Below are 25,161 nucleotides of genomic sequence, written 5' to 3'. Positions count from 1 at the left end.
GCACAGGTGAGAGGGCACCTGCTGTCTTGCTGCCCTGTAGGCGGCAACCCAGCAGGTCTGGGGAGCGTATGCATTCGTTCCCCTCAGGTGCCCCGCAGGGCAGGCGTTGCCCGTCCCTAGACCCACGAGGAGCAGCAAGGACCAGGGGGCACAGCTAAGAGGCTGGAGCAGCACACCCCCCAGGGGAAGGGGCAGCCAGCAGTGGGCAGGTAAAGTTGGCACGGAACCGCAGTCTTGACTACCTCGCCTGACCCAGTGCAGCAGCCACGGCGCCACCTCACACCACCCACCCTTCCAGAACCTTCCACCCCACCTTGGGGGCAGGGCCTCCCCTCCGGAGCCTCAGACCCTGGCATCGTCTGGGCAACGGCCCACAAACACGGGAGCCCAGGCCTCAGCGCCATAAACAACCCTGACAGATTCAATAAATATAGACGTACTACAGCAATTTGTGGGGAGTTTATGAGAAATTAAAAATTCAACTTGGACAATAAACAACCCATTTCAGAATGTGCCCCCTCTTAAAGTTGAATAAACCATGTGCGAGCATTTTTTGAGCATGATGCCTCGAGGCTGAAAATCGGCCTTTGCCAAGAGTGCTTCCTGAGCCTCCGAAGCTGGATGCTGCTGGAAAAAGCACGTCCGCACGTCCGCTCACCTCACCGGGCACTTTACAGTTTACACAGCACCTGATCCTCTCAAAGGGGTGAGTCTGACCGACACCATCACCATGATGAGCCTTGCTCTCGGCACAGAGCCTGAAGCACAGTGAGTTGCCAAAGGTCACCCAGCTGGTCACGGTCAGAGAGGACGGGAACCTGGGGCAGCTGACTCCAGACCACTGCGCACACAGAAGCAGCCGCAAGTGCATTTGCTACACACAACAGCAGCTGCACCCAAGTGAGGTCTGATGTGGGGAGCTGGCTGAATTCTCAAGAAAGCTGCCCTATTTAAAGAGCATCAAAGGGGCCTACTTCAAGCAGATCAACACATTCTCATTCGCACACTCGTGCACCGCCCAGGAGGGCTCAGCTCTGCAGGGCAGGCGCGGCAACCTCGGCAGGCTGACTTCGAGATGAAAGGCTGAGAAGTGAGGAGACAGAGATGGAGAGGACGACTGTGAGGTTTTCCACCCCCTGCTTCCTGAAGAGTCAGAGATTCACAGGAGGGAGAGTGAGATCCCATTAGGGCCAGCAGCCCATTCTGCAGAGGAGGAACTTAAGCCAGCCCAGCCTTCTGGGGGAATGGGCCCAGGGTCCCCACTGCCCAGGCCTGGGGCCTCTGGTGCCAGCCGCCCTGACTTCAGGCATCACACGACGCAGGGATGCCCGTGGGTGCCACCTGGTCAGACTCTCCAAGTCACCAAACATTATAGGATTACAACAACGGGAACAAACGTGGGTGGGAGAGATGAGCTCAGAACCACCACGCAGGGCGGGCAGGCGCAGGCCTTCTCAGCAGGAAGGCGTGACGGGCCAGAACCGGGGAGCAGCAGCACGGGGCACAGCGGACCAAGCTGAGGAGCAGGGGTGACTGCTTTGCTGCAAAAGCCCTTTGCAGGACACTGGGGCTGGGGTCATAGCACCTTCGGGAAATTCACAGAAGGCACAATAGGTTTTTAAAGGGAAACCAACGAGGTCCAGTGGGCACCGGGGAGGGTGGGGAGTGTGGTTAGAGCAGCCCAGGCCCATGAAGTTCAGGTCTATCTGGGTTCAGAGACCCCAGTGGGTGATACTTGTGAGCTCTGTGACCTTAGATATGTCCTTAAGCAAGTGACATAACTGAGCCTCCAGTTTCCTCATCTGCAAAACGGGGAGAAGGGTAAATAGATCCCACCTCACAGAACCACCAGGAGAAGGCAATGGCACCCCACTCCAGTACTCCTGCCTGGAAAATCCCATGGACGGAAGAGCCTGGTGGGCTGCAGTCCATGGGGTCGCACAGAGTCGGACACGATTGAGCGACTTCAGTTTCACTTTTCACTTTCGTGCATTGGAGAAGGAAATGGCAACCCACTCCAGCGTTCTTGCCTGGAGAATCCCAGGGACAGAGGAGCCTGTTGGGCTGCCGTCTATGCGGTCGCACAGAGTCGGACACGACTGAAGCGACTTAGCAGCAGCAGCAGCACAGAACTACCAAGATAAAAGTATAAATGCCCAAGAAGGACAGGGACCCAGGCTCAGCAATGAGAAGGAACTGGTTCAAAGTCACGTGGCCAGGATTCCCTAGGACACTGACCCATATCCACCCCAGAAAAGTCCGGGCTGGGCCCCTTCCACCAGGGAAGCACTGCAGGGTTTGCCTCAGGACTGCACTTAACTCACCTACCCTGAAGGGAACCTGACATGCATGTGGGTGTTCGATATTCTTGTTCAGGAACTAACTTTCCAGTCCTCAGTTCCCCAAAAACAAGCCGGCCGCCAAAGGACAGAGGTGAATCCTGACACACGGCCACCAGCCACAGATTTCTAAACACGGCCTCAGTGCCGGGCTGTGCAGCAGATGCTCTGACTCCAGCTCAATGAATCTTCTCGACCTCCGAGGTAGGCGCCATGAAAACCCCATTCCACATGAGGAGTCTGGAGTCAGAGGCCAAATATCTCACCCACAGCCTTGGGGCTAAAGGGGCCACCAGCACACGTTGAGGATAAGGCTGCGCCCTTGACCGGGATGCTCGCCACCTCTGAGCGGGGTGAGGTTAGGGAGACAGGAGCTCTCTGCTCTCAGAAGTGGTCTGAACCTCCCCTCGGCTAGAAAACTGTAGGCACGTGCAAAGAGGAGCAGAGCGCCTGCGAGCAAGAGGGGCGGCGGAGGTGGCGGGAGGACCCTGGCCCAGGGAAGCCGCCTGCAGCCGGCGGTGCTGGAGGGCACCCATCCAGAGACCAATGCCTCTGCACTGGTCCCCGCTCTGCGTCTTCCCCGGATCAGGAACACGCAGAGGGGAAACTGCCTGTGAACAGGGCTGCAGCCCCACAACCTCCAGCTGTGGGGGGGCAGGGGTGGGGGGTTGCTCCAGGGATGGGTGGGTGAGAAACGAAAGGAGGAGAGAGAGAAGATGCATGAGAGAGAAGCAGAACCTAAGTGCAACCAAAAATCCAGAAGGACACACTCCGAACACAAAGTCCCTTTATACAATTCCCGAAGATGTTTGGCTTTTTTTCCCTCCCCCAGGCGTACACACTACTTTTCATAAGCTGTAAAAAAAAATAAATAAATAAATAAGATTTATTATTCATATAGCCCACAGAAATAATCACCGACTTGCCCCAACAATATCAGAACCAGATGTTCACCACAGCACTATTTACTATAGTGACAAACCAGAATCACGGCCAGCATCCACCAGGAGAATTCAGAAACTTCGCTGACAGACAGAATATTATGCAGCCATTAAGAAAGCAAGCCTAAGCAGAACGTTTAACAAAAGGGGAAACGTCAACAGAAAATAATTTTGTTTAAAGTGTATAAACATGTTCCATTTCTACACGGGGAGAAAAAAAAAAAAAACTCAAAGGATGTTTAGGAAGGTGACTGCTGGTTATCTCTGGGCCACGGGTAAATACATTTTGCTCCTACCAGCCACAAAGGAGGCTCTCCTGGACCTTCCCCCCGCCCTCCCCCCCCCCGCCCCCGGACGGTTTTGAAAGACATTTTCAAGCTGTTTCTAGAGGATCAGAGAGTCACGTGGGATGGAGGTGCTGCCCTGGCAGGTGGCCCAGGGCCCACGGCAGGCTCGTGTTCTTTGAGGCAGCAAACAGGTCCAGAACAGCTTGGTTATAGAAGATTCCTGGACTGGGCTGTGGACAGACCGGCATGGCCTCATCACACCTCGGTGTGTTTCACCTTCTCCCTATCAGGGGTCCTTGTCCTCATCAGACAATGACAGCACTCAGGCCTCAGACAGCAAAATAAGAAGGCAGAGGCCCAGAGCTGGCTTGGGGACACCCCTGTCCTTACTGCAGTGGGAGCCGGGAACGGGCAGCCTGGGATATTCACTCAAACATAATCTTATTAAGCCCTGGGCTTAGAGGAGGGCTGGACCTCACATTTATCAAGTTCAAGGAATGGGTGCCCTCACCCCCACCACGTATCTCCCCCTCCTCTCGTGCCAGGCTCCCTTCCCCGCGGGCCACACTCCCAGGCCATTAGCTCAGTCCCAGAGGCATCCTTTCTCATCCAGCCTTCTGGGGCTCCTGTCAAAACACTGTAAATAACGTATTTCCACTTGGCAGGGCCTGCAGCAAAAATACTGCCCGGGGCAGGGAGCACGCAGTGAGCCAAGGGCCGCTTCCATGCCAGGAAATCCACACCCTGCCCGCTCAGAGACCCAGCGGACCCACCCACCGGGGATGGAGAGACTCCGAGTCCAGGCCAATTTCTGCCCCATTGGACAAAGGGATGGGCTTCAAAAGACCCCTCAAGTGATCTCAGGAGCAAGAAAACCGGTGAGCTGCGGGAAGGTCCTTACCAGCACCCGACCTGGCCTCAGGGTGCTCACGGCTCTCCTGCAGCAAGGCCTTCCTACCTACTCTGGTCTCATCACATTCATCATCTGGTAGCTGAGCCTCAGAGAGGTTTTGCCACTTGCCTAGGGCTGCACAGCTACAGAGGGGAGGAGCTGGTCGGACTAGGGGGTGGGGCCTGTCACTGAGTTCTCAGTCCAGGGGAGGCAAGGAGGAACAGAGCAGGCGCTGGCTTTGCCACTGCGCTCCCTGGAATCCAGTCCCAGCTCTGCGGCCCACCCTCTGGACGGCACAGGGTAAAGACCCTCCGCCCACTTGAACCTCGGTGCTCTCGCCGGGCAAGTGGGAACGCAGGCAAGGCCCAGACTATCGCTGCGGCAGCCCGGGCTGGTTCACGGAGGCCCAGCGCAGAGACATCGGGGCACTGTGGGAATCATTCTGTGAGCATCTCAGAGCTCCGGAGCAATCTCCCTGGCTGATCGCTGCCCATGTGCCCAGGCTGGTGGCCCTAAACGATCCCCCCGGGACACCTGATGAAGGCCACCACCCTCCCACTCCCACTGGGCCACGGAGCACCTCCCAAGGGGCTTCTGTGGAAGTGGTGAGCGAGCCCCGCTCCACGCCAAGTTCCTGGGCCACAGTGTGAGCTGGAATCTCCTTATAGGGTATGCTCTGAGGGCACTTGAGAACATTCAAAGAGAACAAGACTCGGGCGGCTCGTCGGTCTGGAAAACCGGCCTGCGGGGAAGGGGGACAGGGAAGCCAGACCCACTGGGTCCCTGGAAGGGTGGCCCCTGCCTGTCACTCATACAGGACCATCAGAGACCTTGGGAGAGAGGCGCAGGGACCACAGGGGTTCCCAGGGGCCTTCTCGAGGTTGGGGTGGCTGAAAGGGAGCCAAGCTGTAGCTCTGGGTTGACAAACTTTGGGACAGCCATGAAATCTCAGCGGTATGCGTGCCTCCTGGGGCTTCCCCCAGCTAGCACGCAGGGTTGGGGAATCTGGGGGCGGGGGGGCGGTCAGGAGTTAGCACGCCTCAGAGGTGATGCCTTCACCCGATAACAGCTAAATGCAAGGAGATCTAGAGAAAGGAAGTAAGTCAGCCTGCCCCTAGCCAGGGCAAACTCAGCTCCAACCTCAGAGGACACCCCATCCCAGCACCAAGGAGATACCTTGGGCTGCCATGTCCAGGATCGCACCCCGAGCAGAGACCCCACAGGACCCCAGCAGGAAAAATATCTCTGTGAGCCCTGTTCTAAGCAAACCAGATGAATGGAACTTACACTGTAGATATTTCTAGCTTCTTGTCTCTTTCTTTACTTGTGATAACAAATCAAACAAGAGAGATCCTTCTATTTTGGCTCATCTACCAACCCAGTCGCTCACCTGCACAACATTCAGACTTGTATTAATTTCCACGGGCCCCAAGGACGATGAGGATGAGAGTGCTAGTAAATAACACCGAACAGCTGCTTCCAAGGATGGCTGCGTACCAGGCTCTGCGGTGTTCCCTGGCGGCACTAGCTCAGTCTCACAACTCCCTGAGGCTGGCTCCCGTACTACAGTAAGTCCCCTACGTATGAACCTTCAAGTTGTGAACTCTCAGAGATACAAGCATGCATTCCATCAACATCAGACCTGAGTGAAACGCAGCTGGCCCTCAGCTCCTATTGTTGACGATCCTTCAGCTCCACCATCTCCCATCTCCTCTGCCTCCTCCCGCCAGTACCTCTTCTTGCCTGTTCACTCGATGCCAGCCCCTCTATGCCAACTGTTGTACTGTACTAGTGTACTGTAAGATTAACAATGTTGTCTTTACTTTTGTTTTTTTATGTATTATTTGTGCAAAAAGAATTATCATCCTGTTCCAGTACAGTACTATACAGCCGATTATGTTAGTTGGGTACCTAGGTTAACTGTGTCGGACTCTCTTGGAATAGAACTCATTTGTATGTAGGGGACTTACTGTACTGCCTTTTTGTCAATGTCTCTTTGAGGGTAACTTGTCCAGTTTGAGGGTAACTAATTCCAGAGCCTGAGCGTGCTGGCAGAGCTAGCTGCAGCCCAACATCCAGGCCCAATCTCTTCTCCGAGTTCATGCGAGGTGACAGCATGCCCAGCAAGAAGGCCGCCAGGATCGAGTGCCTGTTAGAACACTTCTGACCCAGGCGATATAGGCAGCAGTGTAACGTGGGACTTCTGTGGAGGTCACCGAGGGAAAACAGACTGAGGTACAAGGCGGGGTGCCCTCCTCCCTGACCACTTTCCTACAGCCTGGAATGTAAACGAAATGGCAGAAGCCCCAGCAGCCATTTTCAGCAAGGAGGTGATCCGGAGCCTAAAAGTCAGAGCAGAGGATGGTGTGGCACAAAGGGAAAGGGGTTCTGGGCAACTTTATGGAGCCCCCACACCAGCCCTAGGTGCCTACATCCAGCTTCTTTGACACGGAGAGAAATAAACATGGTATTGAGTTGGCCAAAAGAGTTTGTTAGGATTTTTCCATAGGATTGTATCCAGTATTTCACTTTAGCCCAGGGTCCCCAACCTCTGGGCCATGGACCAGTACTTCCTGACAGATCAGCAGCAGCATCAGATGAGAAACAGACTGTGCCATAAATAGAATGTGCTTGAATCACCCCCAAACCATCCGCACCCCCCCCTCCCCCCAAGTCTGTGGAAAAACTGTCTTCCACGAAACCGGTCCCTGGTGCCAAAAAGATTGAAATAAATACATTTTAAGCCACTGTTATTTTCAACCTGCTACTGGCAGCTGAATGCCAATCCTGATGGCTCCAGAATGAAGCTGCAGGTGGACAGGGTGCTGGAGAATGGGCACTGGCCAGGCAGAGGGAGTGGAGAGTGGGGTCCAGGAGAGCCCCCCAAAAAGGACAACGACCCTGTGCCAGGGACTCATGGAGCGTGTACTCAGGACACCAAACTTCTGCTTTTCTTTAATTCCCCTTTCTGTCCAGGGCAAGAGAAAAATTTCCTATTTGTGACACTGACGAGGTTCTTCAACATTTTAGGAAGGAAGGGTCAGTCCTCTGCATGGCTTTCTACTCCCCTCCAGGGACTCAGAGCTCTCCTCCTCCTTGGCCGCCAATCTCACTTCCTTGCCTGCTCTCACTACCAGGAACCTCAGAACCGCCCCGGTGTACCCTCACAGCAGCGGGCTTGACCGTTAGCATTAATCCTCCTCCATTCCTCAGCCTTGATTTAATCCGGTCTTACTAACCTGTCCTTCAGGGAAAGAGACAGAGTGTGAAGCAGACAGAGCACTAAAAGGCAGGAACATCCCTAGGCTACGAAAGTAAAGAGAACAGCCCCAGCTTTCTCTTTCTGGGAATAGTTAAAATGGCAAACAAGTAAAAACAAATTAGTGCTTCATGAGTGTAAGGGGGAATTCTCTGGTTTACGTATACTTTCTGACCTTTCAAAGTGGTGCCCTGTGATACAGCAGCCTGTTACTGGAAAAAGAAAAAAAAAAAACAAACAAGCCTTCTCAGCTAGCCTCAGCCTTCACACACCATCAAGCCCAGGTGAAGAGCCCTCCACAGCGTACAAATACGTTATCACACTACTTCCTCCACTCAAAGGCACATTAAATGTTCACATCCCAACTTCAAATGCATTAAAAGATTTTTACTTAGGCGTTAGGGAATGAAAAGAGAAAAAAAGGAGGGGGGCAAACTCCGGGAGATACTAGGAGACGGGGAGGCCTGGAATGCTGCTGTCCACTGGGTCGCAGAGAGTCAGACGCGACTTGAAGACTGAACAATAACAAGTTAGTACAGGCATATATAGGGAGAAAAAAAATGGAATAGTTAGCAGTGCTTATTTCTGGAGAATAAGACAATAGGGAATTTTTCTGTTTCACGTATTTCTATGTTACTGAATTATTTTCCACTGGCTTTCAAAGATTCCTTGATAAGTAGTGTCTGCAAGCCAGACTGCGTGCCAGGCTGGCACAGCCCCCAGAAGACATGGTCCACGGCATTAAGGAATCTCTGGAGAAAAGGAAAAGCTGCCAGATATGTAATTACGCCATGAAATGGGAGCTTCTGTGCCTACGAGGTTGGGACCACAGGGCGGAGGTGGGCAGAGATAAGGGAGAGGCTCTCTAGGCCTGGGGGGTGGTCCATGAAGGCTTTGAGGAGCCAGTAGCTGTGAGCTTGGTCACACAGATGAAGGAGTGTCTGCAAGAGACTGAACAGGAGGAGGGGTAAGGCAGGCCGGGACAGGATACACGGAGGAGCAGGCTAAGGGTCTGCACAGGGTGCACTGGGGTGTACCTGAGGGTGTGGCCCGGGTTGGAGTCCTGGAGTAGGAACCAACCGCCAAGGGCTTCATGGACCCCTCCAAGGAAGGGTCTTCCCCTGTAGCCTGGGCACTGCAGCCATGCTGTGACGAGATGGGACTTGTCTGAGAAAGAGCACGTGGGCATCAGACGCATCACAGCAGAAGAGAGCAAGACACCGGGGCAAAGGAGCTGCCAGGAAGCACTGGTTTCAGAAAAGACGCACAACCAGCAGTGGGGTGTGGAGGTTAAGAGAGGGACCAGAGCGCCAGCAAGCTGGCTCAGCTCTGCCTTGTGCCAGCTGCAAGGCTGGGCAAGCTCTCCTGGACTCGGTTTCCTCGGCTGTAAAGCATGGAGAATAAAAGTTGATCCGTTGGGAATTTCCTGGTGGTCCAGTGGTTAGGATTCTGTGCTTTCACTGCCATGGCCCGGGTTCAATCCCTGGTTATGCAACTAAGATCCTGCAAGCTGCAAGGCACAGCCAAAAACAGAACACAAACCAAAAAAAAAAAAAAAGTTTATCCATCAAATAAAGCTAATAATAGTGCTAATAACAGTCCTTCTCTGGATTGTTGTAGGGATTAAATTAGTTAACGTACATAAGCGCTGAGAGAACTTCCCAGAACGCAGTGACGCTGTGTCCACATTGCTTTGAACAACTCCCCCACCCTGGTGGCTCAGACAGTAAAGAATCCGCCTGCAACGCATGGGTTCAATCCCTGGTTTGGGAAAATGCCCTGGAGAAGGAAATGGCAATCCACTCCAGTATTCTTGCCTGGGAAATTCCATGGACAGAGGAGCCTGGCAGGCTATAGTCCCCGTAGGGTTGCAAAGAACTGGACATGACTGAGCGACTTTCACTTTCTTTTCACTTTCTCACTCCCTATAATGAACACTCCTAGGGAGGCACCAATTTGAACAATTCCTGGGACCCAATCAATTCACACACATCCAAGACTTTAAGATTTTTTTTTTTTTTTGATGTGGACCATTTTTAAAGTCTTTATTGAATGTGTTAAAATACTGCTTCTGTTTTATGTTTTGTTTTTTGGGGGCCACGAGGCATGTGGAATCTAAGCTCCCCAAACAAGGACTGAACCCGCACCCCCTGCATTAGAAGGCAAAATCTTCACCACTGGACCACCAGGGAAAACCCACATCTTAGATTTCCAACAGGCAACCTCGGCCCGGAGGTCAGAAGGAAGACAGCGCTGCCTCCACTCGCCTCCCAGAGGCCAGGGAACTGCCACAGTGCAGGGACCAGACCCACCACCTGGCAGCACCCCAACCCACCCCTGAACGGCCCGCCCAGAGGTTAAGAATAAGGGCTGGTCCTTACTTTGCAGAGACACATTCACAGATGAGTTGACAGAATGATGAGACTGGCTTCAGACCATCCAGTGGGAACAAGGTGTCCTGGAAGTGATACTAGCCAGGAGGTCATGGACACCAAGCTGAGCGACAGGTACACAGAGATGCCCTATACTCCCCTCCCTACTCTGCTGGGTCACATGAGTTTCCCAAATAGCAAGTTCTCAGCTCAGTTCAGCAAACCCAGAGCACACACGGGGCCCGGTGCTGCCCTTCTCAGAGATGGCAGGGTCTGGCCCAGAATGACAGGTCCACAGGCAGCTCCAGCTTGGGGGAAGGAGGTCCCCTGGGGGAGCAGGGAATGGGTCTAACCCCATAAACAGAAACATGAGATTGGGGAGGGAGCTGGAGAGGGAGATGCCAGCTTCTTAGATGCAAGGATGCTCTGTGGTCTGTGAAACTGAGCAGAAGACAACGCCCGTCTCCACTCCTGCTTCCCCACAGCCAGTTGTGTGCCTCGGATCTTCATGTCAATTCACCATCTCACAGAGCCTCAGCCCCAGGAGGCACCTCCTCCCCAACTCAAATGGGAGCCACTTGTTTGCACTGGAGCTTCTGCAACTGTAATGTGCATTCTGCTCAATGAGGGATGCAGATTCGGGTTCAGCAGCTCCAGGCTGGCACTCTAACCCAATCCCGGGCGATGGCCCATGGCTGGTGGATCACACTTTTGAGTAACACTATAGACAACTTCACTCCAGAACAACCTTGAAACAGGTGGCTACTTTCAAAGTGGAATCTTAGCTTCTGGCTCTCTCTAACCCTTTTAACCCCTTCCTATTTCCCCATGTTCCTCCTTGCGTCTCTTTGCTTTTATGTGCTTGTTACATCCCCAAAGTGGCCAGAGAAATCAGAAAGCCAGCCAACGGCAGAGGGACCAGGAGACAGAACCCCAACTTGTGGAGCAGTGTGGAGGGGCTGGCTCCCCCAGAGCCCAGCTTCCCTGACTGGAGTGCTTTCTATTTAAAGGATTTACGCAAGTTGACTCAGCAAGTCAAAGGCCAGGAAAGAACACCCCAGAACTGAGGTTCACAGCCCTCTGAAGCCACACAGGACTGCTCTGATGCCGGAGATGGTTTCTATTTGTAACAGCAAGCCTGAAAAGCTCAAGAATAAAAATAAAACTGGCAGAACTGAAACCATTCAGCAGACGTTGACAGCACTTACATCGACTTGTGAACATTTTCCCACGCTGCCCTCCAAAATGTGGTCTCTGTCTCATGGCTACTAAAAACATCTGACACGCTCAGACCCCAACACATGCTTCCCCAGCCCCGTGTATCATGATTATATATTAAAAAAGAAACACTTTTGATAATCATGCTTACAGATAAATGAGTGTAACTCCGTTCGTTAAATGTATGTTAAGTAAAATGAGAATAAAAATAATTTTCAGTGTTTTGAAAATGATACAAATATCTGTGTCTCAAATTTTTAACAACAAAATCTATCTTTTAAAAAGGAATTAAGTTAAAAATCCACAACAGTTAAAAACCCAAAAGTGTTAACTTAGGCGAGGGGACAAAAATCCCACGCTTTTGAACAAGACAACATATTTTTCTAAGCAGCACAGCTTAACCTGTAGCCTCATCCCCACCACACAGACACCCAAACCACACCGTTCCCTCAAGGATAAGGGAAAATAAGCCCATAATCCTTGAGCTTCTATTAGGCATCTTAGGTCCTGTGTGCTAAGGGTCATCCCATTCCAAAGATGAGGAAATTGAGATCACACACAATCAGAAAACACAATGGCAACTCAGACCCAGACCTCTTGGCTCCACGGGAGACTGCGCTCAGCCAAGAACAATTGCAGTCTGTTCAGTTGCTAGGTCATGTCCAACTCTGCAACCCCATGGACTGTAGCACTCCAGGCCTCCCTGTCCCTCACCAACTCCTGAAGTTTACTCAAACTCGTGTCCATTGAGTTGGTGATGCCATCCAACCATTTCATCCTCTGTCATCCCCTTCTCCTGCCTTCAATCTTTCCCAGCATTGGGGTCTTTTCCAATGAGTTGGCTCTTCGCATCAGGTGGCCAAAGTACTGGAGCTTCAGCTTCATCATCAGTCCTTCCAATGAATATTCAGGGTTGATTTCCTTTAGGACTGACTGGTTTGATTTCCTTGCCGTCCAAGGGACTCTCAAGGGTCTTCTCTGGCACCACGTATATCCCAACAATGGACCTAAATGGCCATATGGAAACATCCCGTGTGGAACCAACTTCCCAGTCCCATGGCCACTCTCCCCAGAGGTGCTGGGGTCTGCTGTCAGAGGTCGGGGTCATACTCAGGTGGCCTTCAGGAAGTCCCCGCCCATGAGGAGCTGGCCAGTTGGGTGACTCCAAGAAACACCAAGGCAACTGATATTCCCCACGCCCCTTACACGGGGTTCCAGAGGATCCAGCAGAGGGAGCAGGTGGAAGGAAGGATGTTCACAGGTGTCCAACCCTACCTGGGCCCCAATTACCTGGAAATAAAACCAGGAGGCGCCAAGGTCAGCCAGCTGGGCCACCCTGGAGAGAGTGTGGGTGGCGAAGGAAACCCAGCTAGGGATTAATCACTGGACACCTTTAACTCCATGCTTTTTAAAACAATTTTTGAATCATGTGAATCATAAATCATGTGAAACTATTAACTAAATAACATACTTTTTTTTTTTTTTTTAAAGCTGAATGGAGAATTCCGCAACTCTAATCCTTGGAGGCAAGCGCACCACTCTCCCAGCCATGTGACCCCTCCCAGCTCTCTGTGGGAGAGGGGCTGCTGACCTGAGCAGCCTGCATTGAGCTCAACTGTCTGAACCAGCAACCCCTCCCCACGGCTCCACCTCTTGCACCGCCCACACCCCCCCCCAAGTATAAGGACTGACCCCCTCACTCTCTGGCACCCCCCCACATACACACCCAGGCACCACACCCTGCCATCTGTCTTCCCTGCCATCCACTACTGCGTCTGTTCTGGCTGGACCCAGCACCCTCGATAAGCCCTGGCCCCAGCCTCTGACCAGAAGATCCAGCTCTTCCCCCTCCAGTCTGGCCATGTCTAATCGCCCCCCTCCACCATGTGTCCTCCCAGCGGGACCCTCCCCCATCACCTCTCCCACGGAGAAGCCCTTTGATGCTCCCTGACCCAGCGGCCCACCAACAGCTCACGTGGCCCTCCTTTGGCTCTACCAACCCTCTCTGACCTAACTGCTTGCCAACTCCTTTGTGGCCAAGGCCTCGGTGCTTTCAAACCACTCCACCGGCAGACAAACGACCCCCTCTCCCAGCCCCAGGCTCCTTGTACAGGCTGTGCTTCCTGCCCGGAATGACATTCAAATACTTCACCTCCCCATCCACACCTGCGCCTGGTTTATCCTGTATCCAGAAGCCTCAACTTCCCCATTAGGGCTTCCCCAGCCCCTGCCCACTCCCCTCTTTCCATGCCCACTGCCCCCCGTGTCCTCACAGACCCCCATGAAGGCACAGACAAGTCCTCCCACCCTCCAGGCTTGCCCGTGAGCTTGGGACCACTGTCACGGTACCCCTTTGACTCCAGATGCCCAGCAGCCAGTCCTCCATGTGCCCTGGGCACATGGCCTGACCTTGGCATCCATCTCTCTTTCTTAGTCTTTCCTTTCTGCTGCTTCTTCTGCCGCCCAACCTCCTGCCCAGAATGGTTTGTGCAGAAAAAGGGAAAGGACACACAAAGAGCTCCAACATCTCAAGCAGCAACAACTCTGGAGAAACCTCCAGGAAGAACCTGCCACCCGCCCTTCACTCCTGCAAGCTGGGAAAACATATTTACTTCCTCAACCTGCTTGAGAAGGAGCGGCTGCTCCAGAGACGGGGGATTTTGTAATATCTGAATTCTCAAGGAATTTGGAAGGAGGACCATGAATCTAGAATCAGCAACTGTCCTTCTCACACTTACAGCTTGCTTATTTGCATTTTAAAATAAGACTCCAACCCCTCTCCTGCTAACAGCCATCTCCTGCTCCCCCCTGCACTTTGAAAATAACTGGTGAAAGACAGATCCTGGAACCTGGCGGGGCAGACGGTGGGATGCAAAATACATTTTCATGAGGATGCTGGGGCTGAAGGTGGGTGGGACCACATAGGCACGATATTCCCACCACAACTTCTTCCACTAAATTCAGGGTTGCCCTTGAAAAGGGAGATGGGGTCCAGGGACGGAAAACTCACCAGCTTCCCTCCCAAGCCTTCCCCATGGATCAGGTCAGAGTGAAAAATGTTCCCTGGAAGAGCATCTTGCAAGGCTGACGTTTCAGCCCCAGGCCACAGATGACTCAAGTGTCGCGGCATGTTTTCTCCCAACAAAGGTTCACTGAGTGGAAAGGCCATGACGACGTGCTGTGCTCAGCCCTAGGTCACTCAATACCTAGATGTTCCGGGAGCAGAAGGGGCTGTGGGCTTAACCCTACCTCTCAGCCAGGCTCTGTCAGGTGGATGAGGCTCATCGCCATTAGCCAGGCTCACCCTGCCTTCCTCCAGGAAGCCTTCCTGATTTACAAAAGTGTGGGAAGGACCCTCCTCCATGCCTGTGCCTACAGTCTGTGCCCACGATCCCTACCCTCTTTGGCTCTGAATGCCAACGGTAGGCTTCAGAGAGCTGAAGGGATGTGGCCTGGGCCCATGCGAGTCCCCAGCACCCACAGCCTGTGACCCAGCAGGGAAAGGTTTGCTGAATCCTGTTGCGAGGGGCGGGGGAGAGGGGCAGTCTTCCCAACCAGCATTTGCCGGCTATGAGGGACCCTCACGCTCGCTGGGGCTTCCCCTGTGGCTCAGCGGGTAAAGAATTCGCCTGTAATGCAGGAGACCTGGGTTCAATCCCTGGGCTGGGAAGATCCCCGGGAGAAGGGAAAGACTACCCACTCCAGTATTCTGGCCTGGAGAAATCCATGGACTGTACAGTCTGAGGGGTCGCAAAGAGCTGGACACGACTGAACGACTTTCACTTCACTTCACGCTCATTGGTTCAGTGAGGCCACCTGAACCACCTGTCAACACCTGAAATGGAGGAGTCAACGGGGTCTGTGTATCCAGCGCCCTCATTACAACAGTGCAGGGGGGAAACTGAGGCAAACAGGGACCTGCGACCATCACCATCACGACAGGCACCCCCTGAGGACACGGGGGTGGCCGGCCTCTTGTCCTACTCTCCCACCTGTGCTCTAGCTGAGTCCCAGCACTGATCACAGGGCAGGACTCCCAGTCCTCCCAGCCCTGCTGGACCGGGGCTCACCTGGGGCTTCTCAGGCTTCCTGAGCAGGTAACGGCAGGCGTTCATTATTATCAAGCATCTCTTGGCCTAATAGACCCAGTTAGGGGAGGCCAGTTAGCCTGCAGACAAGCCCACTGCCAAGGCCTTTCTGAGTCTCAGCGGAGGCCCGGACCCCAGAGTCCGAGTGGCCCCCCTCGGAGCAGGGCCTCTGATGGCCTGAGAGCCGGGCTGCTGACCCCCCTCTCTGCGGCTGTATACACCTCAGGGCCTGGTTCTGGGAAGCAAACGGGGTAACACTCTAAAGCATGGGCCTTCAATCCAAACCCCCCAAAATAAATGTTTAAAACTCTGTATCTATTTGTACATTTTCAAGCTGACATCTAAATTTCTCATCGTAAGTTTAAATACTTGTAGAGGATGCAATTTCCAACATATTGTAAATATTAACATTTCAAAATAAAACTGTTACTGTGTCTCTTTCAAATGGACCCAGTGGAATTCTAAATACCATAGCAATTCAAGATCCACCGTCATCCATCTTAAAATTACAGAATTGGACGCTTCTTAAACACTTGGAAAGATAGCAAGGCTCCTTCTGCCTCCTCAAACTCCAATTTTCCAATCCACATCCCTGAGACATTTCTACTTTCAGTGTATTTCATGTTTGAAGGCCTTTTTCATTGATTAGTCTACCATACTATGAGACAAAAAAGAAAAATGTATATAAATGTCAATTTTTTAATTTCATGTAACCATAAAGCTCTAACCGTCAAAATTTTTCTTCTGGATTGAATTATTATTACAACTACTATTAGCACATAATTGATCAATACAGCAGAAATATAAATCTATATAGGTAATAATCATAAAAATTAAACTTTATTAGAAATAAATCTTAGCAGAGATGAATGGTAATGCTTTTAAATTATTTCACAAACCCACAGATGACTATTACCTACTGCCAGAATAAAGCAGAGTTTATTATCAATTCTATCTCCATTTTTCAAATTTTATAGTGCTGAAACCACCTAGTCAAATAAATAGAAAGATGGAAAGAGATTTACCATAGCAAATTCTCTGAATTCCTTCAGAATTATATGGCAAGAATTACAGTAATTTATTATCAAAACTCAATTTATTTTTTTCCAATCTGGATGCCATTTGTTTCTCCTCTTGTTCTTACTGCACTAGTTAGGACCTGCAATATAATATTGGATATAAGTAGTGAAAACATCAGCCGCTCAGTTGTGTCCGACTCTGTGATCCCATGGACTGTAGCCTGCCAGGCTGCTCTGTCCATGGAATTCTCCAGGCAAGAATGCCATTTCCTTCTCCAGGGGATCTTCCCAACCCGGGGGGAGGGAATGTTTTTTCACCATTCCCGACCCAGGGAGAAAAGTTTATTTTTTCACCATTACATATGATATGAGCTGTAGAATTTTTGCACAATGCCCTTTATCAGACTGGGGAAGTTTCCTTCCACTAGACTGCTTAGGATTTTATGCTGAGTAGACACTGGACTTTGTCAAACGTTTTTTCTGCATCTAAGGACTTGTACCTAGAATATAGAAAGAGTTCCTAAAATTAAAAAAAAAAACAACTTTTAAGTGGGCAAAAGATTTGAATAGACACTTCACAGAAGATATAACGGATGGACAAGAAGGACATGAAGAAGTATTGAGCGTCATTAATTTTGAGGGAGATGAAAATGGAAATCACAAGGTCATACCGAAGTACACGAACTGAAATGTCTAAAATTGAAAAGACAGAGGATACGAAGTGTCGGCCGGAATGTGGAAGAACCAAAAGCCATGACATCAGCTGTGGGAACGAACAGATGAGAAGGCCGAGGGTCTGCAAGGCTGACTGTCATCAGTGTGTTCCCAGCCCCGCCTTGGAGAGGTCACACACAAATGCTTCCTTCTAGCAAATGGCATCACTGCCTAGTAGACAGTGTTGCCCAACAATGTTAGCACTCATAGTGTTATTACTGCTGTTCAACAGCCAGAAGAACAACTCCTGTGACCAGGACCCACAGTGCAGGTCTCACCACCATTTTACACTCTTGGTTCCTGAACCCAGGTCCCAACATTCTTTTTTTTAAAAAATATTAACAGGAGTCAAAGCCCAGGTAACAACAGGTATAAAAGAATGTAGTATGCAGAGCAATCTATAAACATGCAGGAGAGACCCAGTTATCACAAAAACCATGGGCTTTACAGACAAATCAACCGCACTGAAATTCAACTCCACAAACTTAACCAATTCAGTTCCTTGAGGGGAAAATTCTGAGCCTCAGTTTCCTAATCTCTAAAATGGACATGAAAACACCATTCACATCACTGGGTGGCTGCACAAAGTGGGACCGTGCCCTTCAGAGCACTTGACACGGGAAATGCTGAGTGGCAGCTGCGGCGTGCTCACTCTGCTGCTTCCTCTTCAATCACTGCCACCCAGTGACTGGCAAACATCCATCACCAGCATCCAGGGGCCCACCAGCCTGGGGTCTGCTGCACAGAGGCTTGGCTGATTTTGGAAACAAAAAAAAAGCCAAGTGGCTTGGTTTCCAATTTCTTCAAAGAGTTTTTACTCTGTATCCTGAAATTTCAAGTTCTCCAAACACACAGGGATGCCAGGAGGAGGTGAACAGAGAGGCGTCGTGGTGGGTTTTATTTTCAGATGCTGGCGTGGAAAGCATCCAGCCTGCCTTCGTGCTGGTCCCCAGCCGCCACTTCCTCTCCCCAAGTCATCGCCCAAATGAACAGCAGACCCATCAAGAAAGATTTCACAACTCTTCTTCTGCCTGGTACATTCTAAAACAATGGCTCCAGTTTCCCATTCCACCCAGAGACTAAATGGATTAAAGGTCTTGGTCTTCCCGGCAAGCCATGCAAAGCAAACACACTGACCCCTGAGTTGGCCCTCACACCCTGAAGCTCCAGGGGCTCCCTCCGCCTGCCCCCCTCCTGTCCGTTCCCATGGGAGAGGTGGCATCGCACTGGGTTATAGTCTGGGATCTGGTATGAACAGGGATCAGGTACTGGGGACAGAGCTTACTTCTTCACCTTTTAAGCAGCGACTGTTTGTGAGCACATGAATTCATTGCCTCTAAAAACGGCTCCTGAGAGAAATTTCCGCATGGACCCTGATGGAGGCTGTAGTTAGCCTCCGGGAAGTACCTGGCCCTTCACAGTGACCTCCAGCTATAGCTTCAGCTACGGGTCTAGGCTTTGGTGGTGAGTACAGCAGCATCTACAAAGGATCAGGGGGCTTCCAAGGAAACCATCAAAGATGACTAAGAGATGAAATTAAGCCAAAGTGTCCTGGAGCAGGAGACACCAGGCTCCAGAAGGACATGAATACAGCTGCACCTGCTCTGCCCGCTGCTGGACCCCGGGCAGGCATTACCAATCCACCCCTGTCCTCAGCCATTCACAGACTTTAAAATCCTCCGGCAGGCACTACTAATCAATCAAAAACGGCACTCAAAGCATTACTTTTGAGTATCCTTTGGACCTCCCCCTTTCGACAAATGGAGAAACTGAGGTCCACAGAAGAGTTCATCGCAGATCATGGAACAGCAGAGCCTAGATGAGGCAGGATGAAAAACACACAGCTGCTGAGAAGCTTCCAGAAACGACCTCCTCTTCCAAAACAAACCTCAGCCTCAGGGTGACAAGTTCAACCCACAAGCTATGAAGAGGGAGGCCAGGAGGAAGAACCCAGCAGCCAGACACCACAGCGGCCAGACAGAGGCGCCCAGCCCCACCCCACCCACCACCCACCCCGTGGGTCCCAGGAACAGAGCGGCTTGAGGGCACCACCCCCTGAACCTGCCAGGTGTGGGGAGGGGGATGGGGGCCGAAGTTAACAAGGTGGATTCTGAGAACTTCTCAGCAGGCTGTATAAAAGCCTTCCTCAGATATTCTAGCGGGTGGGCAGGCTCCCATCAGCCCCGATGCAGCCCTAGTCTGGGTTCTCCTCTCTGCAGCCCCAGGTGGAAGAAGGGCCACCAGCCAAGCTGCACACACAGGCAGACTCACCCTGGGCAGGGACAGGGAGCCCAACCAGGATACCCTTGGGACTCACCAACTACCTGTTAGGTGCCAGGCAGAACCTCTGGTGCAAACATCACAGCCTGCCCCTCATGAAGGGTCTGAGGGCATCTTCATGTCCCCGCAGAGAAAAATGGCCCCCTTCCATCCCCCAACAAGTCATAACTGCCAGGACAAACGGAGCTGGCCAGCAGGCACCCCTGGCATGTCCCCACCCCTCCCCACTCTCAGACAGACCCAGCCTCCTGGCATCACTGCTGCTGTCCGAGCTTGTCATCCATTTGGGGCCCACAGGGCAAGCTCCACACCCCAGGTGAGCTTCTCTCTCCAACTATCCTTCCTTCCCAGCTAATGAGCTCACCTCGCGTGTGTGTATGTGTGTGTGCTCCGTCATGTCCAACTCTTTACAATGCCAGGGATTGTAGCCCACCAGGCTCCTCTGTCCATGGGGTTCTCCAGGCAAGAATACTGGAGTGGGTTGCCATTTCCTCCTCCAGAAGATCTTCCTGACCCAAGAATCGAACAAGCATTTCCTGCGAATCCTGCATTGCAGGCAGGTTCTTTACCGCAGAGCCATCAGGGAAGCCCCAGTGACCTCGTGATCCAAGTCCAACCCAAAGTGAGGCAACACAGGGGGTCAGGAGTCTCTGCTGACTCAGTTCATGCCCCAGGGGCCAGGGGAACATCTCGAAGATCAGATGCGGCCACTGAGAGCAGAGAAGGACTGACAAGGGGGAGGGGACACACCCTGGGGCGGGGAGAAGAAAGGTCTATGGAGATGACACCACTTGGGTCATGATACAAGAATGGTCCAGGTAGAAGAAGGCTCATCCCCAGAGGGCTAACAGCTGACGCAGATACCCAGGGGCTGGAGTTCCCTTGAGGATGGCACAGACAGGTCACAACAGCACCCAGGACCGGGACGTGGGGCTATGCCCCCTCACGCTCCCCACCCTGACCCAGGGTCCCACAGCTCCCCCACTGACAAAGCACAGCAATTCCTCAACCCCCCCCCAGACAGCCAGCCCCAACTCCTGTCCACCCTGGGCAGCAAGCATGTCAATTCCACAGAAAGAGAAGTTAAAACAAGAGCAAGTGGAGAGAGGCCAAGCACCCAGACTCCTCCGAGAGCAGGAAAGGTAAGTGCTGCAGGCCCTTCCACCTGCACAGCGGCGAGGGCACGGTCTGTACTCACCTGCACGACTTCTATGCCTCGCTTCCTGTGGAGAAAATCAAAGAAAACACAGGTTACTCCGGCAGGGAGTAAGTACCCTTCCAGCACCTCCACCACAGCCAGCTGGAGGCAGGGCGGCAGCTGCACCTCTCAGGCCGTGGTCCCCGGGATGACCTCGCTCTCGAGGGGGATGCTTATGAACTCCCAGCCAGTCCTCGGAGCCACCTTCTGGCTGAGAGAGAAGGCTGGGTGCCCAGAGGAGGCTGGCTGGCACCTGCCCATGTGGCCCACAGCCAGCCGTCCCCCACTCCAATCCCGGAGCCTGGGCCTCTTGGGCACAGCTCCAGCCTGAACCACCCCAAGAAGACCCTCCGCCCACCGATGGCCTTAAGCCAACCACCCAACCCCACTCTCTCCCGGGCACCCCCAGGTCTGCCTCAGCCCGTCCCACTGCAGCCCACCCACCCTCCCACAAGGACCAGGCCCCTGGGCCCTCCAGTCCTGCCCGACTGCTAATCCATCGCTGGCCATCTCAGCCCCCCTGACACCCCGCCCACCCTCTGACCCTGGTTCAACCACCACTGTCCTCACCAGTATCCTCCGAGGCCTGGACCTTGTTCCCCTGCCCCTGACGTCTCCCCCATAATCCAGGACCGTGTCCCCTGACTTGCCCCACTCATTGAGCCGGGGTTGGGGTCTGGATCCCCACAGAAGCACACAAAGGCTCCCTGCTGACTCGCCCACCCACATTCCTTACTGCAAGCAGTTCGGGGCGCATAGGATCGGCTGGCAACTCTAAGCCCAGGCCTCACTCTCCATCCCAGCCCTTCGGACTCGGTTCCGACAGACACCCTCCCAGGAAGCCTTCCCTGACTCGCGACACCCTCTCCCCGCCCGTGTATGCAGGGTGAACTTGGGGCACCCTTCCTTCCCAGTCTGTGGTTATGGAGCAGCAGCGGGCTGTCACCTGCGGGGAGGAGCCCACGTGGACCACAGACACCACAACAGCCGGGCCTGTGTGCACTTTCCTGAGAAGAGAGGCTGGGGTCCCCCCCATCCCACCCCCCTGATGCTCAGAGGAGGCTGTGACCAGGCAAGGTCAGGATCTGGGGTTCCCTCACCCACATTGCCTCCTTGGAGCAGGGTCGGGGTCAAGTTCACTAACTGCACCTGCCCAGGATCCAGATGCCCTCTGAACTTCATCACATGAGGTTGGTTCCTGTGCCCGGCCTGGCCCGCAGGGGAAAATCCAAATGAAACAGTCATGGCTCGCATTGCCAAGGGGCTCACTGCCTGAGGGAGGCACAAAGCCCTGGGGAAACCTCTGGGCCACGGCGAGCAGACCCATCACCTCACACAGCACAGCGGAGGGGACACCTGCCAATCCTGGAATCTGTCATTTAACGGCTCCCACAAGCATTGCCCAGTGCCTTCCAAGCACCAGGCACCGAGCAGCAACGCACGAGGAGGCCCCCACGTGAGATGGTAAGATGCAGCAGAGGGGTGACCGAGTCACACGGCGGGACACGCCTGCCGCCCACCCCTCCACCCACGGCACCTCCCAGGGCCTGGAGCCCTGAGCAACCCCAGCTGAAAACCACAGCGCCTGATGCTTTCGGGGTCCCCACTGCCAGCTGCTCTGCAGTCCTGGAAGGAACGACAGCCGAAGTCCATCTGTCTCCCTGATTTCATGAGGGGTCAGGCTGGACACGGCAGCACCGCCCTGGGCCACCAGGGCCCACGGGAGGGGCACGGATGGTGTCACGCGGCACCTGCGCCGCCTCAGGCATCGGCTCGCAACCCGGGCGTTCCTTTCTGAGTCCCAGTGTCCCCGCCTCCATCCCCGACGGTCCTGGCGCCCCAGAAGCACCAGGAACAGTAACTTGCTACCGTCACTTGCCACGTGACTGTGACTGGCCAGGTTAGGCTCTTAGTCTCCTCGCCCGGCTCAGACCCTGCCCCCAGCCTGGATGGAAACCTCCAACAGCTGAGGGAGAAAGAAGCCTCAGGTGACGAGACTCCAGACAGACAGACGGACAGCCTGGAGGAGACGGGCTCCCGTGCACATGACGCGTGCCAGGTGGACGGGGTTTCTGCCAGGCGCCGGCCCAGCCTGGCTTCTCCCTCCGAGGGAATTCTCTCCGCATCCAAATTACCCCAGCATGCGGCTCTCATGTCCTTAGGAAGCCAGCTGCTGCGGTCACTTCCAATCGGTCCACATCACATAGCCCAGAAGGTTCCCACCCTCCTCCCCCGTCCTAAAAAACAAACAGGACTCCAACTTTGAAAACAGATGGAACACATAAAATAAAAGAAACAAACCACAACAAAAAAAGTGGTCTTGGGGACAGACTGAAAGCCTCAAGTGGGGCTGAGCTCCCAGGAGCCGGCACAGCTTCTCTGCAGCTCAAAGCGTCAGAAACAGGATAAACGGCGCTTCTAGCAGGAGAGAGTGGGCTCAGCTCCCCTTTCCACGTGCACCCAGCCACACGGACACCACACATGCTCACGGTGTGAGGAGGGAAGGCCCAATGAGCGCTCGTAGTGCCTTGCACAGTGATTGCCCATTACTCTGACCAGCAAGCTGAGACCCGGCTGCCTCCGGAGAGCAGCCAGTCTCCCCACGCCACGTGGTCACGGCACAGCTGGTTCAGAGGCACCAAGGGGGCAAGTCTCGTCTCCGTGCCCCAGGGCCTCAGGCGTAACAGGGGGGCCTAAGGAGGCGAGCGGAAAACCACGTCCTACTGCCTCACACTTGGGAGAACAAGTTCTAAGCCTGCGGGGGTTCAGACTTCTGCACCTGGAATTTCTGCAGAACAAAGGTATCAATAGCCTCGTTTCCCAAGCAGCAGGCTCCCGAAATCTGGTCCTAACCAGAAAGTTCAGAAATTAAATTGTGACACCAAAGGAGAAGCGGGAGGAGGCAGGGCAGGAGGGAGGGAGGGAGACGGGAGTGAGAGAAGGGAAGACAAAGCAAGCCTGCTGCCAATTGAGTAAACTGCTCCTCCTGAAAACCCCGTGGCCTCGCCCCACAGACACAAGCAAAGCGTTTGGGGCTGCAAATGTTAACTGCCACACTGCCCGAGAGAGCAAAAGCCCACAGCACCTCAACCCCCCAAGAGGGGCTGCTAACAAATGGCATGCGGTCAAAGGAATACTATGCAGCAGTTTAAAAGAACGAGGAAGTGCTCCAGGCCCCGGAAGGCCTGCATTCTTTCCAAGATACTGCTATCAGAAAGCAAGATGCAAACCCTCGGCCGCACGTGGTTACTTGGGTTCAGAACAACATCCTGGCATGCTTGTGCCACGCAGAACGAATCTAAAAGAACCAGAAAACAGTTGTGGCCCAGCCTCCGGTCAAGAGCAAGGACAGAGGTGTCTGAGAGGTAAGGGGAGGAGACCTCCTTCTCGCTGTGCAGCCTCATGCATTTCTTGAGTTTTGTGCCATGTGTGTCTAAGGCATGCCCCCAAACTAGAGAACTGCACGTTTTCAATTAAAAACAAAACAGTTGCCAGCATTCCAAGGTCTGGCATAGAAATGCCTGATGTAGACACGGGTCAATCAACCAGTTGATGAAGTGGAATAGAGGAGCTCAGGATTTATCTAGAAAAGCTTCCCAGTGCTGCTCAAAGGGAAGCTGCCCTGTCACCCTCTCCAGGGCCTGTCAGGCACCAGAGCATCCAGTTAACTGGATGTCTAAGCCACTTAACTACTTGGGTGTCTGAGAAACAGATACGGAGGGAACTGGAACGTTAAGGTGGCGCTAGCTATAAAGAACCTGCCTGCCAAAGCAGGAAATGTAAGAAACATGGATTCGATCCCTGGGTGGGGAAGATCCCCTGGAGGAGGGCATGGCAACCCACTCCAGTATTCTTGTCTGGAGAATCCCACAGACAGAGAAGCCTGGTGGACTACCGTCCATAGGGTCGCAAAAAGTCGGACACGACCGAAGCAACTTAGCACGCACACACCACAGCGGTAAAGCGATGTGCGCTTCTTTTTATTTTCTGGTAGTTTCTAAATTTTTGACAAGGAGCATAGATACTATGAATACTTCTAAAATTATAGGAAAACGTAACAATAAAAAATAATAAAAGAATTTTACCTAAAACCTGTACCTCAAGAAAATCCCTCAAGAAAATCTAAAACTGTCATTTCCTTGATAAATATTGGATTCCTAAGTTTTGGACACAAGCCTACCTCACCACTCATAAGCTTGCTTTCCCAAAAGCTGGCTATCCAATGAAGGGAGAATCTGCTTTGCAAAAGGGACCTCCGTCCCCAGACATCCAAGGAGAGCATACTCTTGGGGAATTTCAAATCCTTCCAGACCTTTCCAGGGCAGGTATAAGACACAGGGCTACAGGCAAGAGAAGCAGAAGCAAGGGAGAAAAATCAGCAATGGGGTGTCATCAGAGGGGTCATCAGAGGTGCCCTCTGCCCAACAAGGAAAGAAAAGTCCTGGGATAGCTGGGAGAATTCCAGAAGCTCCGAGAGAAGAGAGCAGCGGCCAAAGAAGAGCGAAGTTTGCCAAAAAGGGGGCCCCTCGGGTTCATCAAGAAACGCTTTCTCAC

The 25,161-nt window shown here is 53.0% G+C and overlaps 1 protein-coding gene across 5 annotated transcripts in view; it reads right to left on the bottom strand.

The window, feature by feature from the left end:
• The window catches only part of ITPK1 (inositol-tetrakisphosphate 1-kinase), a 162,188-nt gene that overhangs the window by 102,872 nt on the left and 34,155 nt on the right, over window positions 1-25,161 (bottom strand). For 4 of the 5 annotated variants that reach the window (XM_086363165.1, XM_086363166.1, XM_086363169.1 and 1 more), the window contains one exon: window positions 20,608-20,632. The exons of the other annotated variant lie outside the window; for it this stretch is intronic. In XM_086363165.1, coding sequence (XP_086219291.1) covers window positions 20,608-20,632 — 25 coding nt within the window. The remainder of the gene's footprint in view (window positions 1-20,607; window positions 20,633-25,161) is intronic. 5 annotated transcript variants of the gene reach the window in all.

This window comes from Bos grunniens, chromosome 21, assembly GCF_055505025.1.
Source record: "Bos grunniens cultivar Pamir isolate PY7600 chromosome 21, Bosgru_T2T1.0, whole genome shotgun sequence".
Classification (NCBI taxonomy): Eukaryota; Metazoa; Chordata; class Mammalia; order Artiodactyla; family Bovidae; genus Bos; species Bos grunniens.
Note: the sequence above shows the minus strand (reverse complement) of the source record. Positions and strands in the feature narration are given on the sequence as shown.